The sequence below is a fragment of the Odontesthes bonariensis genome, chromosome 2 (genome assembly GCF_027942865.1).
Source record: "Odontesthes bonariensis isolate fOdoBon6 chromosome 2, fOdoBon6.hap1, whole genome shotgun sequence".
NCBI classification, from domain to species: Eukaryota; Metazoa; Chordata; class Actinopteri; order Atheriniformes; family Atherinopsidae; genus Odontesthes; species Odontesthes bonariensis.
In genome coordinates, this window is record NC_134507.1 from 43,868,671 (window position 1) to 43,883,096 (window position 14,426).

General features: G+C 40.8%; 1 protein-coding gene across 1 annotated transcript; it reads left to right on the top strand.

Moving 5' to 3' along the window:
* Positions 1-2,040: 2,040 nt before the first annotated feature.
* Positions 2,041-8,282, top strand: yipf4 (Yip1 domain family, member 4). Its single transcript, XM_075482100.1, has 6 exons — positions 2,041-2,284; positions 3,256-3,409; positions 4,135-4,306; positions 5,309-5,386; positions 5,475-5,588; positions 7,927-8,282. Exons 1-6 carry the CDS (start codon positions 2,227-2,229, stop codon positions 8,062-8,064), a joined length of 714 nt encoding a protein of 237 aa, XP_075338215.1. The 5' UTR covers positions 2,041-2,226; the 3' UTR covers positions 8,065-8,282.
* The last annotated feature ends 6,144 nt before the right edge of the window (positions 8,283-14,426 follow it).

A 14,426-nucleotide genomic window follows, 5' to 3' on the forward strand; every position in this document is an offset into this window, starting at 1 on the left:
GAATAATATATATGTATGTATATACATACCAGTTCAGAAAAGCCCAGAGTCTGCAACACCAAGTAAGTGACATCATGAAGACAAATGAGCTTTCCTCAGTCAGGGAGAACGTTGTTGAGAAGTCTAAATCAGGGTTTGGTTGTAAATATGGAACCACATAAAACCTGCCAACAGAGTGTCTTACAGACCGGGCATTGATAAGACAGGCAACAAAAAGACCAAAGATAACCCTGAGTGAGCTGGAAAGTGTCACAGGGGAGACTGGTGTATCTGACAGTGATGGCTGAACAAAGCCTTTCTTTCTTGTGCCGAAAATGATTTGAAGCTTCGGCGGTTCACTGTGAGGAGGACCAGTGACATTGGGTGGCAGACTGGAATTACAGCAGTTATATCATCATTTTAACCAAAGCACCTGCACAAATATATCATTCTTTCAATCCCAAATCTGTCCATTCAAACTCCTGTCCAGATCCCAGCTGGGGCCTTTCTGTGAGGAGTTTGCACGTTCTCCCTGTGGGTGGGTTCTCTCTGGGTAATCTGGCTTCCTCCCAGGCATGTATGTGCGGTTAATTGGTGACTCTAAATTGCCCCTCGGGGTGATTCTAGGGTATTCTGCCTCTCACCCAGTGACAGCTGTGATAGATAGGCTCCATGACCCTATGGATTTTTATCTTATTCTATGTCATATAAGAGAAATGTGCTTGTGAACATGATGTGACAGTGCTTAGTACAGCGTTTCATTTCACAGATTTTGCGAAACAGGATTCTTTTCCGCAGTACTGAGCCCTTTTCTGACTATTTTCTCAGCCTTAGAAAAGATTCTGTTGCAAGGGACAGAGCTTGCAGCTATATTTTGGGCTTCGAATAAGTTGGGAAACACTGTTTTCCTGGACATCAAGTACTTACGAGGGTCTTCAGATCACTTTTTATCGTTTGTTTACAAGCACATAGGGAGTGTCCACAACACATTACCTTTCCACTTGCATCTCATCTCCAGTATCTGACCATAGGGCAATAAGCTGTGCCCTCCACAGAGCTGGGCTTTATGAAAGGGTGGCCAGAAGAAGAGTCACTGCTTATAGAAAAGTCCATCAAAAGGCATGTGGGAGACTCCCAAAACATATGGGAGAAGGTCCTCTGCTCAGATAAACTAATTTTGAGCTTTTTGGCAATCGTGGAAAACACTATATCTGACAAACCCAACACCTCCCATGGAGCTGGGAGAGGGTTACATTAACCACTGTGTGTCAGTGCTGCTCACAAACTTGTGGACCCCAGCAGAGGTGTGATCAGAATGGCATGTGTGGGTGGGCAGTTAGCTCATCTGGGGGGGCAGAAAACAATACCTGAAAGATAAATAAATAAATAAAAAAATCGGTGGAAAACCACTACTACAACTTCAAGCATAATAATAATAATAATAATAATAATAATAATAATGGTAATAATTCAATTCGGTAATGAAAATATGGTCACACTAGCATAAATCTTGACCGTCAATTTTGTTAACATTGTGGAATTTTTTTATGATTTTTTTTTGGGGGGGGGGGGTTGTAAAGAAATGTAGATGTAGTAGTATGATGCATGCAAACGCACCATTACAACGCTTACATTAGCTTTTGTTTAACATGCTCCACATTCTCCATTGAGGGTTTAAATTCAAGTAGATACTTGGAGCAAGACATCCAGCCAACTCCAGCTTTTTATTACCTTCATTAAGTTTACATTTCAGATCATTATATACAACAAAAACATCCGAAAATGTGAAAATCGCCTTTTTTTTGTCAGCAGCAAGGGGTTAAGGTTACGGAGGGGGGGAAACACGATAACAAAAAAAAATAAATAAAGCTATAAACTTTGCAGATATATGCTTTTTTAATATCACCACCTGCATTTATTCTATCAATACAAGACACAAACAGAGATAATAAATCGTGGCCTTTTTTCTGGCCAGTTTTCTTTGGATGGACAGGGCATTTCTCAGGGGGGCAGGACTTGTTCCTGGGTCGTAAGACGTGTCTCATCCCCGGCTTCCCGTGCACTTCCGCCTTCTCTGTAGCGCAACAGTGACAGGCGGAACAAAAACAAAATGCGATAGTCAAAACTTCACAGGTGAGCTGGGATCAATGACAGCCCTGTTAACGTGTCCCGACACATTTTACTGACCTCTGACTTAAATGTCATTCCTCTGGACCCGAGGTGTGTGGTAGTAAGAGAAAGTCAACTATGCAGTTCTCTCCCACCAACGGAGATTTCACATTCGTCTCTTCCTCAGAAGCTGAAGGTATGCTAACGCTCGCAGCGCTCCACAGAAAGTAGGCCTTAAAAGAGAAAGAAACATATTTATTATGCTTTTACATTAACTGTTGATGAGTGACGTTGAGGTAACCCATATGCTTTCAAGAGGGAAAAGTACACGGGCAGGAGGACATTGTTAAAAGGCTAAAAGAACCTTTTCAGTTGACTGTGAGCTAGCTTTTAGCTATGCTATGCACTGATACGTGGCTGAAATAACGCAGATAAAAAGCACCACTTAAAAACTTGTTTGCCATTCTTATTACGAAATCTTTGAAAGAAGATCTTTAAAGGCTGATCGTCCTTTAACTGTGGCAAAGCACAATTGTGAACTATATTTGTTGGGATGTAACCAAGACTTTAGTGTACACTTTTCGCTTACACCTTCAAGCACTTCCTAATACTGTATGTTAACCTAACTATATTTAAATTATAATACCAGTACAATGACAGCTTCATGGCTCAACGTGAAATTTTAGTGGGAATAGAAATTTATTCTTTTTTGCTTTTTGTCCCATATTTGATCTATTTATTGACTTTCAATATTGGATTTCAAAGTTACCCTCAAAAGGCAGCATATTCCAGATTAATCTGGAATATGTAATGTAGATGACACAGTCTATTCTGCCACAGGAAGATGCGTGCTGAATAGTTTTAATACACCTCGAACAGTTGAGTCCTATAAGAAATTTAAAATGAAAATCTGATCAATTGAGCCAATCCAGCCACAGTCTTCCAATACTTCCAATACTTCCAATTCAATATGAATAACAAAGGTAGTTACAGATGAGCTTTCTCAGGCTACATGGAGAGTAAGAAGGAATTTAGGATGTAATAACCACACCAAGATATTCATGTTTGTATGCAGCATTAAAAATGTTTCATTGTACATCCTGCTGCTGTGTATTTACTGTACCTCCTGTAAAGCTCACGCTCTGAAAACCACTGTGTTCATCACAGAACTCAGCGGCACCATCAGCACCCCAGATGTTAAGCTGAACATGGGCAGTGACGGTGGTAAAGACCCGTATGCCACCACCTTCCTGAGGCAACGAGGCTACGGTTGGCTGCTGGAGGTGGAGGAGGACGACAATGAAGAGAACAAACCTCTTCTGTGAGTGCATGTCTTACTAAAGCAACTATTACAGTATTTGTTTAAGCTAATATTTTAATTTGTTTGAAAAAAATATCTCTTGTCTTGACAAGAACACAGAAATTCCCAGAAATCCTTAGTAAAATAAAATCAAGCCAGGCCAGTAGGAGGCAATAACCACAACGTTAAAGACATTCCAAATTTCCAATGCAGTGCATTGTGAGCATGTGCAGTGAGCTGACACTGCATGTGGACGAGAGGTGTGAATGAGTTTTAGTGTTTACAGGGCTATTAACAGTCTATTAACCTGCCCTGCAAAGGTGGAGAAGAAATGGTGTGACGTTTTACAGATGACAGCAAACTGTAAAACAGGCTTTTTCTGGAAACTGCTAAAACAAACGGCAGTATCTGCCAACATGCTGCATTCTTTGAACTTTCTAATTCCTTTTAACTAGTTTGAGAATGAAAATACATTTTAATTTGATTCTGATTTAAAGCTAAAAGTTTGTGAAATCTGAGTTGTGGTTTTATTCATGTTTATATTGTTTTCAATACAGTGCACATAAAATTGCGTGGACACAATAAGCCTTACTGTGATGCAGGGTACTTGCTTCCAGCTGAGATTTGACCTCAGCACCAACTCAGATGACCTTAACTGTGTTATGTTGATTCTATTTACTTGTTGCCTGTTACCAGTGTCAGATCAAAGTTCTCACTATGATAGTGTGGTCTCTTTTTGTGAGCAGGGAAGAGCTGGACATTGACCTGAAGGACATCTATTACAAGATTCGGTGCGTGTTGATGCCAATGCCGTCTCTGGGTTACAACCGGCAGGTTGTCCGAGATAATCCCGACTTCTGGGGCCCTCTGGCTGTGGTTCTTCTTTTCTCCATGATCTCAATCTATGGACAGTTCAGGGTGAGCAGGAAGCAGTAAACACCACTGGATCAGTTGCATGAACAGGTTTTCTCACAGTATTGTCTATTAGATATTAGTCTATCAAAAGAGTAATACATTTGCATCACAAAATCGTTCTCCAGGAACAAGTCAGACCTCACAATCTCTTGGCCCGATTTTCTCTCCCTTCGTATCACTGCCTGCTGCCGCCTGCCGACAGCTGCGCCTGTTACGGTGTTTGCTGCTCGGAAGCAGGGAACTGCTCGCTCTGCACAGCAGGCAGAAGGGAGAGAAAATAGGGCCAAGCAATTGTGAGGTCTGACTTTTTCCTGGAGAATGATTTTGTGATGCAAATGTATTACTCTGTTGAACGCATATTGTTTTGAGAAGCAAAACGCTTTATTTTTTAAGCCCCAGCCAACTAGCCTTTAAACTAAACCATTTGATGCTTTGGTTTCTACAGTTTGTCACAGACTGGAAACCTAACCTACCAAACCTAAAATATGGTAAAACAAATGTAATCGGTTTTATGTGCTACTTGATTGGTCATTTATGAAAAGGTTGGGGGCCAGGCCAGGATTGGGAATACCGTCATTGATTTTATTTCATGTTTCAGAATGGAAAATTTAGAGCACTGATGGCACAAGTCAGTGAAGGATCTGAACAACAACCAAAAATAGTAACCAGTTTTTTTTCTTTTTCTAACAAATGAGAAGATTCTTATGATTGGGGGGACCAAGCAAACCCAACATTATCTTTTATGACAGCACCTCAACCAACCGCTGCATTTCAGCAACATGGTATCCTGAGCCCAGAGATATGGTCCAAACATTTTAGAAAAATGTGCAACACAATTATTTTTTTAATGTATTTTTCCATGACAAGTCAGCGTTTGTTATATATAATTTATGAAAATGCAATATTCCTATTTGCTAACAGTTTTTGAGTCAAAACAAATCAAAACCAAGACCACAAATCCCCGAAGCCACAGCTCTGTTGTTAAATGGTGCTCTGCATGAACAGGTTGTGTCCTGGATCATCACCATCTGGATATTTGGATCACTCACTGTCTTCCTGCTGGCTCGTGTTCTTGGTGGTGAGGTAAGTGACGCAGACCACTAGTCACTCCCTGCTGCTGGACAAAATCCACATCGAGTTGTCTCCAACTTCTTGTTGTTTTTTTGAGCAGGTTTCTTATGGCCAGGTTCTTGGAGTGATTGGGTATTCCCTTCTGCCGCTCATCGTCATAGCCCCTCTGCTCCTAGTGATCGGAGGATTTGAGGTGGTTTCTACACTAATCAAAGTGAGTCGAAGGGTTTCGTTGGATCAATAATTGCTTAAATTATGTTGCTTGGAGGCAACGTCCTAGAGTTGTTAACCTGGACTGTAATGCTAGTTATTTTTGCTAGTTTCATGTGAGCAGGATACAGTGTAATACTGTAGAGGAATAGAAAGGTTTAAAGCAGTAAAATGAAAAATGTCCTTAGGAAAAATAAATGCATTCGTGCTAGAGATGCACCGATCGTTCGGCAACCGATTGCAATCGGCCGATAGTGCTCCTATCGGTTTGGATCGGAGTTCTCTAGATAGATCAAAACAGGCCGATCAGATGACGTTATACATGCAATACAACAACAAACCGCCGAGAAAGAAAAGGAGCGTGCAGCAACGCCACTAACTCAGCTGACTGTAACAGACACACATAAACAACAGCAAGAAAAAGAAGGAACTAAATCATAAGGTAATGGAGTTCATATGCCTTGATCATCAGCCGCTTTCTGTTGTAGAAGACATCGGGTTCAAAACCTCGTTAACTGCTTGTGTACCGCTGCCTAGTCGTAAATATTTCCCTGATGAATGCCTGGCGGAGCTATACCAAACTATATACAGTCACATCCAAAGCCTTATGCAGGACCACAAGATGGTGTCAGTCGGCTTCACGAGTGACACGTGGAGCTCCAGTGTGAGTCTAACGGCAATTCGTTTGATTATTGCTAATGCTGTGAACTTGTTTGCACACTATTGTCTGTTATTTCCTACATGCAGACAAATTGTCTTGAAACTCTATTATTTTATTATATTATTTTGGCTATAGCCTGTTTATGTTGCAGTTTGAGTTTATTTTTTGACAGGAAAGCCACAATATTGTATAATAAGTTCCAAGTTGTATGTCCAAGAGTGTCTCCAGAGATAATGTTGCAGTTGCACAAATGTCAGTGTTCTTATCTTCATTTGTATGACATATTTATTTTATTTTTCCACAAAAAAGCTGGTAGCTAAACTCCAATTTGTGTCTCTAAGAGAGCCGAGAGAGAGATATGTTTATTATGGTGCACATGTTGTGTGTTGTGCACGTAATCCATTTTTTATTTTAAGATTTAATTCCTTTTTCCACAGGAAAACTGAGGTTTACAGTTTACAACTTGTATCAACTCTAGAGAGTGAAATGTCTGCTGTTGTCTGTCTGGGTGCACTGCACATGTTGTGTGTTGTGTTGTACACATAATTATTTCCACAAGAAAGCTTAAGCTAGTAAGCTACACTTACTCTATGTAAGCTGAGTCCAAGTTGTCTCTAGAGTGTGAAATATGAATTAAACAGTGGTCAATTCATAATCCTTTCTCAGATCCTCATTTTTATACATAAGAGACTTACTTGAGACAACAATATTGAAGAATTTATGGATTTGACGTGCTGTGATCGGTGATTGGCAATATAGGGAATATATAATATCGGCAGATACCGCTTTTGGTGATCGGTGATTGGCCCCCAAATCGGTCCTGGTCTAATTAGTGCAACATTAAAAAAAAAAAAAAAAACATTATTTTTGTCACATGTTGGATTCATAACATCCTGATTAACACACACCAGGCAAATGTTACAAATAGGACCATTATAAAGGAGGCCAAAGCCAACTGAGCCTGCGCTGAGCTTCTCATTCGCTGATCGATCCATCTGGATGGTCAGGGCTTTACTGAAGTGCCATTTTTCAGGTCTCACATATGTACTGGGGCTGTGGTCCACAACAGGTTAAACAACTAGGATCAGAACTCTGCGGTGCGCATCAAACCCAGCACACTGTTTTAGACGGTGTTGGTAACATCATTAACACACAGGAGCTCCTGTGAGTACCACAGCTAGTATTGTTCCAGTTAAAGCTGAAAGGATCATTTAGAGAAGTTAATTGATAGTTTGCAGGAAGAGTTTTACTTAGAATTTTTTCCAGACTCAGCCAGATGTGCAACGTTACCTTCTCTCATACATCATTGGAGACTTCAGGTTTTGGGGACTTGGCCTAACAATGAGATATTGAACATCTTAGTGGGCTCTATAAAATCATGATGTAGACTCAGGCCTGGATGCACATTAATATTTCCTTTTTGATTTGTTGGTTTGATCTTTTATTTTTTTCACTACAGTCACAAAGTTGTGTACATAACATTTTTGGGGAAATGAACTTCAGTAAGATCGACCTGATGACTAATCTTAAAATCCTGTCTCATGAGCTGCTGATCAGCAGATAAATATGATAAAAAAAATAGATGAAGTTTTCATAAGGGCAACAAGCTCCTCTCTCCCTGTGATATTTACTTCCTGGCCTGTAATAATGTGCTGATACTTCTCCTCTTCTCACCTTCCAGCTGTTCGGAGTGTTCTGGGCTGCGTACAGCGCTGCTTCACTACTCGTTGGAGATGAATTCAAAACAAAGAAGCCCCTTCTCATATATCCCATTTTACTTTTGTATATCTACTTCCTGTCACTATATACTGGTGTGTGACGAGCTGAGTTGCAACTGTGCACCTTTTCATGGACAGTGATCCTGGTGCATGAGGGGAAGAAATGTAACAATAACAGAAAGTTTTTAAAAATCTGTTTATTTCTTTTTTAACTGTGTTCAGTTGTAGACTGTGGCGGTGTAGGGAATATATATCATTGTATATAATTTTGTCCCTCCTGTCTTTGGTAAATAAAATGCTTGTGATTTTGCAGCTTAAACCTTTTTATGCGGACACTTTGTGCAATATAGTCTCCATATTCGTGTATTTGTTACTATTTCCTGAAACTGGGCATAACTGCAGGGTTGTTTAAGAAATTTTTTTTTTCCCATCTTAATCACACTTAAGAATGTGTTGCCGAATATTTGTGTATACATGGTTGGAGATGAACTGCAGAAAAGAAACCTCAACAGAAACAGGAAGGTTCCACTCGGTTACACCTTGTAATGTATTCTGGCAGATGCCAGTTGATGCTTTTCAGTTTTCATTTCTTTAAGGTTTTCAGCAGCAGAAGCAGGTTGTGATAAGCAAACAAGTTGTCTGATAAATGTGGTGCCTTATTTTCTCCCCTCTGAGTCCTGTTTTTCAGCTGTTTGATGCAGGGGTATAATTTGATCAATAATTACAGTAAATTAGACATTTGTCAGTTAATTATTTGGTATCTCTTGAGTGATCACTGCTTTATATGCAGTAAACACAACTGATGACATCTGTTCATTAAACAGCACCGTACATCACAACGTTAGATTTACTAAAAAAATCTATTTTAAAATAGTTTGTAAATACAGAAACATTGAGACCAAACCTGTGTCCTACTTCGGTACTATTTAACAGATTAGAAGTATTTAGTGGAGAAGATAAAAAATTCTGTTACCTCTCAGCAGTTACTTAATTACCTCCCTCGTGGCTCAATGAGTCTGCCTTTAGACACTAATTGGGGAAACTTGGAAGTGTGATGAGATGGGGACAGAGTTTTAATATTTTATGTACAATGTGTTTTAGATCTATTGCTCAGGTTAAATTCCAAAATGAAACAAAGGAAGTTAAAAAATACTCTCCCAGGCTAAAATGTTAGTGTGTGTTTACACAGTCTGATGGTTATAACTAATCAATGACAGTTCCAAATTGATTATGTTTTTACTAGTTGTTATATTGTATAATTAGTTCAGATGTAATGCAGTTTGAATCTTTCCTCTCCTCCATCTTCTAGACCAGTGGTTCCCAAACCGTGGGATTTTGTGATAACCATACGTTATTATTGCAATATACAAACTACACAAAAATAATTATTTTTTAATTTACTATATCACTACTTTGTATGCACTCATTTCATAATACAGAGGCAAACTCTATACCTCTATGCGCAGGACAAGATTCACTAATGCACAAGACTATTTACAGATGCGCAGGACAAGATTCCCTAATGTATTTCTGATGCACACACAAATATAACTTGATTTACAAACTGCTTCTGGTCTGTGGACTTCGCTGCATTTGTGTATGAATTTGGAGACCATTTACTCATATGCTAATCACATTAAAGCAGCAGTCTGCAGGATTTGTTGTTGTCATACGTAAAGTCCTAATTTTTGGCATTTTAAGAGTTTACATGATCTATCAGAACGCTTGAAGTTGAAAACGGTGACCTCCGTAGTCGCAAAATGCAAGAAATGCTTATTTTTTAACCGAAAAATAAAAAGTTATTCAACTTCCTGTCCCGCCCCATCAAAACACATGAGAACTCGTGCACGTCTACGTGCACGCCAGATCCGCGTACACGACTCCTCATTCATCAACTCACCTGTCATTTGCGATCATGGAAGACACAGTAAGTAGACTAGCCCGTAATGAAGTTCAATAGTCCAGATAAATAAGCGTGGGGACGAGCCTACCTTGTATCGCGCGTGCACAATCGGTGATTGACAGGCAGCAGAGCCCAGCTCGTAACCTGATTGGTTACCTTTTACCGGTCCAGTCTGCAATTTTGTAAACAAACCTGCTGGCTTTGGAGGGACCTAGCGGGACATATAGGGGACCCAGAGAACTCTTTTTTTTTTTTTTTTTTGTATTGGGGTATTTGATGTACTACTTTCAGAATCCCCGGACAGTTCCAGGCATTATGGTTGAAAAAGAGTTGCAGACTGCAGCTTTAAGCCATTCAAACTGCGCTTTATGGTGAAAAACTCAAATCTCTTGACAGAGGGACTCTGAATAAGACTGTAACTTATCAACCATTCCTTGAGAAAACATTTATGGACAACATCACATCCCGCCAAGAGGAATTACAGAGTCTTACAGAGATCAGCGACTGCACACAGGATCGGGAAAAAGCCATTTATTTTATCAACGACGAGGGACAAATTTGTTGCTTTGTGCCACAATGTAAACAGTCTTCACCTGAATCCACCGAAAAACTTTCCACTGTTTTCAATTCCCAACTGGTTCATTTTTATAGCAATATTGACAGGACAGAACAGCTTGAAACTCTGAAAACAGATCTTCAAAGTCAGATTGACAATTTCATCAAGGGTGATTCCCCATTGGATAAATTAATGGAAGAATTCAAGGAGGAGGACGAATCTTTGTCCAAACGTAACAACAACCAGGACAAGATCAATAAAAGTGAACCGACTAATCTTCCCCTGTATATTGATAGGGTGTAATAATGATGACCAAACAACAGAAAGATAGACTGCCCTTCATAATGTTTGAGACAAAGTCCCATCTTTCTTTGAGTTCTCCCTCTACTCCTCAATGTAATTTAGGCACGATTAAAGTGCACCATCCAGAATTTAATTCAAAGTCATTTTCATACATTTTCATACATTTTAGTTCCCACATGTAGAAATGACATATTTTCATATATACAACACTTTTCATACATAGTCTGCCTCATTTTAGGGCTCCATAATGTGTGGGACACCTGACTTCCTAACTGTTATTGTTAGGGATAAGATACCTCAGCTTGATTCTCTGCAAATTAGAGTCTGTAGTTGCCATTGTTCAACATGAGGAGAAAAGCTCTGCCATTGAAAGTCAAGGAAGCTATTATGAGGCTGAAAAACTAAAATAAATACATTAGAGATGGGTTAAACCACTGGCGGCCTGTCCAGGGTGTACCCCGCCTCTCGCCCAATGACCGCTGGGATAGGCTCCAGCCCTCCCCACAACCCGTCCGACGGATTCAGCGGGTATAGAAAATGGATGGATGGGTTAAACCTCAAGATTTCCAAAATATCTGGAAGATAATCCAGAAGAAATTCTCCACTGATGAGCGCTGCATTTGCAGAAAACAGAAGAATCCTCACAATGGTGAAGGAAAATCCTCAAAGGCCTGTCCAACAGATCAGAAACGGTCTTCAGGAGGCAGGTGTGTCTTTGTCGGAGACTGCTATCCACATAAATATAGAGGCTACACTGCAAAATCTAACCACTAGTTAGCCCTTCCTTTATGGAAGACATCATTTTCCCTCCAGCATATTCTGGGTGTGTCCTGGACCTCCTTCCAGTTGGACACATCCCAGGACATATCGTAATCAAAACCACCTTTGATGACTCCTTTCAACAAGGAAGAGCAGTGGCTCAACTCATCAACTGATTGTGACCCCATTCTTCAGGTCACCTCTCAAATCTCGATCCTTGTCCACTTGGGTGATATTCCACTTGCTGAGGGCAATCGCTTGAAGAGGCCAAGATAACTGCATCACCAGCAAAAAGCAGATGTGCAACCCTGAGGTTCGAAAATCAGACATCCTCCTTGTACACGTTTTTATAGCAATGTAACCCTGGTAAGAGAATGAACAAAACTGTGAAATTTCACAGTGCCCGCGGAAAAAGGTGAGTCATGTGGTGGAAGTTTTTCTTAACTTCCTATTAAGGTTTGCTTACCTTCCTATTACTTCTGATGAGAAATTAAATAGAGACCTTTCTATTTTTCAGTCGTCAGTCAACACCACTCAGCGGTTATGGTGAAGAAAGACCCCAGACAAAGGGGAGCAAAAACATTTTTACAGGAGAGAAGGGGCTTTGTTCTTTCAGGTGTGTATTCTTCAACCTTCACCTTACCACACCCCCCGGGGGAAAGTCTCACACTTTGGAGAAGGGTGCGGGATCTGGTCTCGTTGATCATTAAAAGATAAATAGTCTAAAACAATTATTGTCTGAGTGTTAATCAAGAGACAAATAGTCTCTAAAATTGTCCGTAGGAGTGAGTGTGAGCGTGTGTGTGTGGTTGTTTGTCTCTTTTGTCTCTGTGTGGCCCTGTGATGGACTGGTGGCCTGCCCAGGGTGTACCCTGCCTCTCGCCCATTGACGGCTGGGATAGGCTCCAGCCCCCCCGCGACCCGACCGACGGATTCAGCGGGTATAGAAAATGGATGGATGGATAGTTTGCAGACACTGAATTTATCATTACAGTCACCAAAAAGAAAACAACGTTGTGTTGAAGATATACAATCTCTAATGTTTTTTCATGCCATCCAGCACACTTAAAGGGATAGTTCGGAGTAGATTCACCCTAGGGTCATTTGAACCGTGACATCCAGCCAAGTAGCCCACCCGAAGTTTTTCCGATCTTGGCCGAACATCAGCCGAGTTACTGAGTTATCCCGAATAGCTTAGTACAAGCGCTAACGGACCCTGGCAGTATCTCCAAAATGACCACACTAAAATCACATGCCATGACACCAAACTTCTACAGTTGTACAAATATGGTCTGTACTCACAAAACGATGCATTTGGAAGTTTGAAAATAGTCCAGGAGTTTATTATTATCAACACAAGCCTAATAGCTTCTCTGCTGCTAAAGCTGCGTCGACGTCACTTCCTTGATCTGGGACGAGCCCGTAAAAGTCCTAATCAAAACTCATAATATGCACAAGGAAAAGTGAATTCAGCGTCAGTATTGATAACTAAATTCCTTGTCTAATTGATAGTAGGTAACATTTGAAATATCTTTTAAGTGTTGCCTTGAAAATATAAGCCTTTATCACAATTCAGTGAATTTTTTTTTTATACTCTCGTCTGGAACTTTGTTGACGGAAACAACTGTGTACACGTGACTGAGGATAGTCAAACACGGTTACTTCGGGCTACTGCAGTGAAAGAAGAAGACTGTTATTTGCTGCTACAGCGCGAGGTGAAAAGATAGGACAAGATGGAGATATTCGATGAGGACTTTTACGGGCTCGTCCCAGATCAAGAAAGTGACGCAGCTTTAGCAGCAGAGAAGCTATTAGGCTTGTGTTGATAATAATAAACTCCTGGACTATGTACAAACTTCCAAATGCATCGTTTTGTGAGTACAGACCATATTTGTACTACTGTAGAAGTTTGGTGTCATGGCATGTGATTTTAGTGTGGTAATTTTGGAGATACTGCCAGGGTCCGTTAGCGCTTGTACTAAGCTATTCGGGATAACTCGGCTGATGTTCGGCCAATATCGGAAAAACTTCGGGTGGGCTACTTGGCTGGATGTCACGGTTCAAATGACCCCAGGGTGAATCTACTCCGAACTATCCCTTTAAAGTTATGTACTTCTGGTGACCTCTGGTTCCTATGTCCAGTAAGTTTTGGGCGTTTTCCCGAAGGACCGGGCAGCTAGTAATCAAAGAAAAGGATATGTTGATGTGAGATGTTGTGACAGACAACCAGCCACACCCACCTTGCTGGATATTACCGTTTTCAAAAAACAACTCTTGTTGCAGAGGATAGCCTAGTTTTCCACATGATTGATTGACATTAAAAAATACGCACCGACATTAGAGTGTGACAAAAATGAGTCTGTGCACCTGACAGTCATTCGAGTTTAGGGCGTAACAACAACCAAGCGGAGAACTCTCTCTCTCTCTCCCTCCCTTCGGCCCCCTCACCTCTAAAATGAATCTGGAACCGCTGATTTAAGATGCATTTCGGTGTAAAGTAACCTTGGAGACATCGGAAGCAAATCCAGTGCAAGAGGGAAAGAGGTCCCATATCTGAGCTACCACTGAGGGTTGAAGCCTTCATTCCGCTGGAGAGCACATCTGCCTCCAGATTGAAACGGCGTGGGATATGATAATAAAAAAAAAGAACACTATAACACAGAGTGAACTAGGTGTAACAGGGGAAGTGAACTTGTCCTTCCCTGCCTGTTTATGTAAGAGACTACCGTTGTGCTGTTGTTTCTGACCGGAACATGCTGACCTCTAAGAGCACGGCCAAGATGTTTCAGAGCTAGTAATGTTGAGATTAGGTCCATGTAATTGAATTGAAGTTTGGACTGCACTAGTGTCCAGACTCCTTTCACTACCGCACAATCGCACAGAGCCCCCACCCCCTTAGGGAGGTATCCCTGGACACCACTATGCAGAAAGAAATTCTCCCT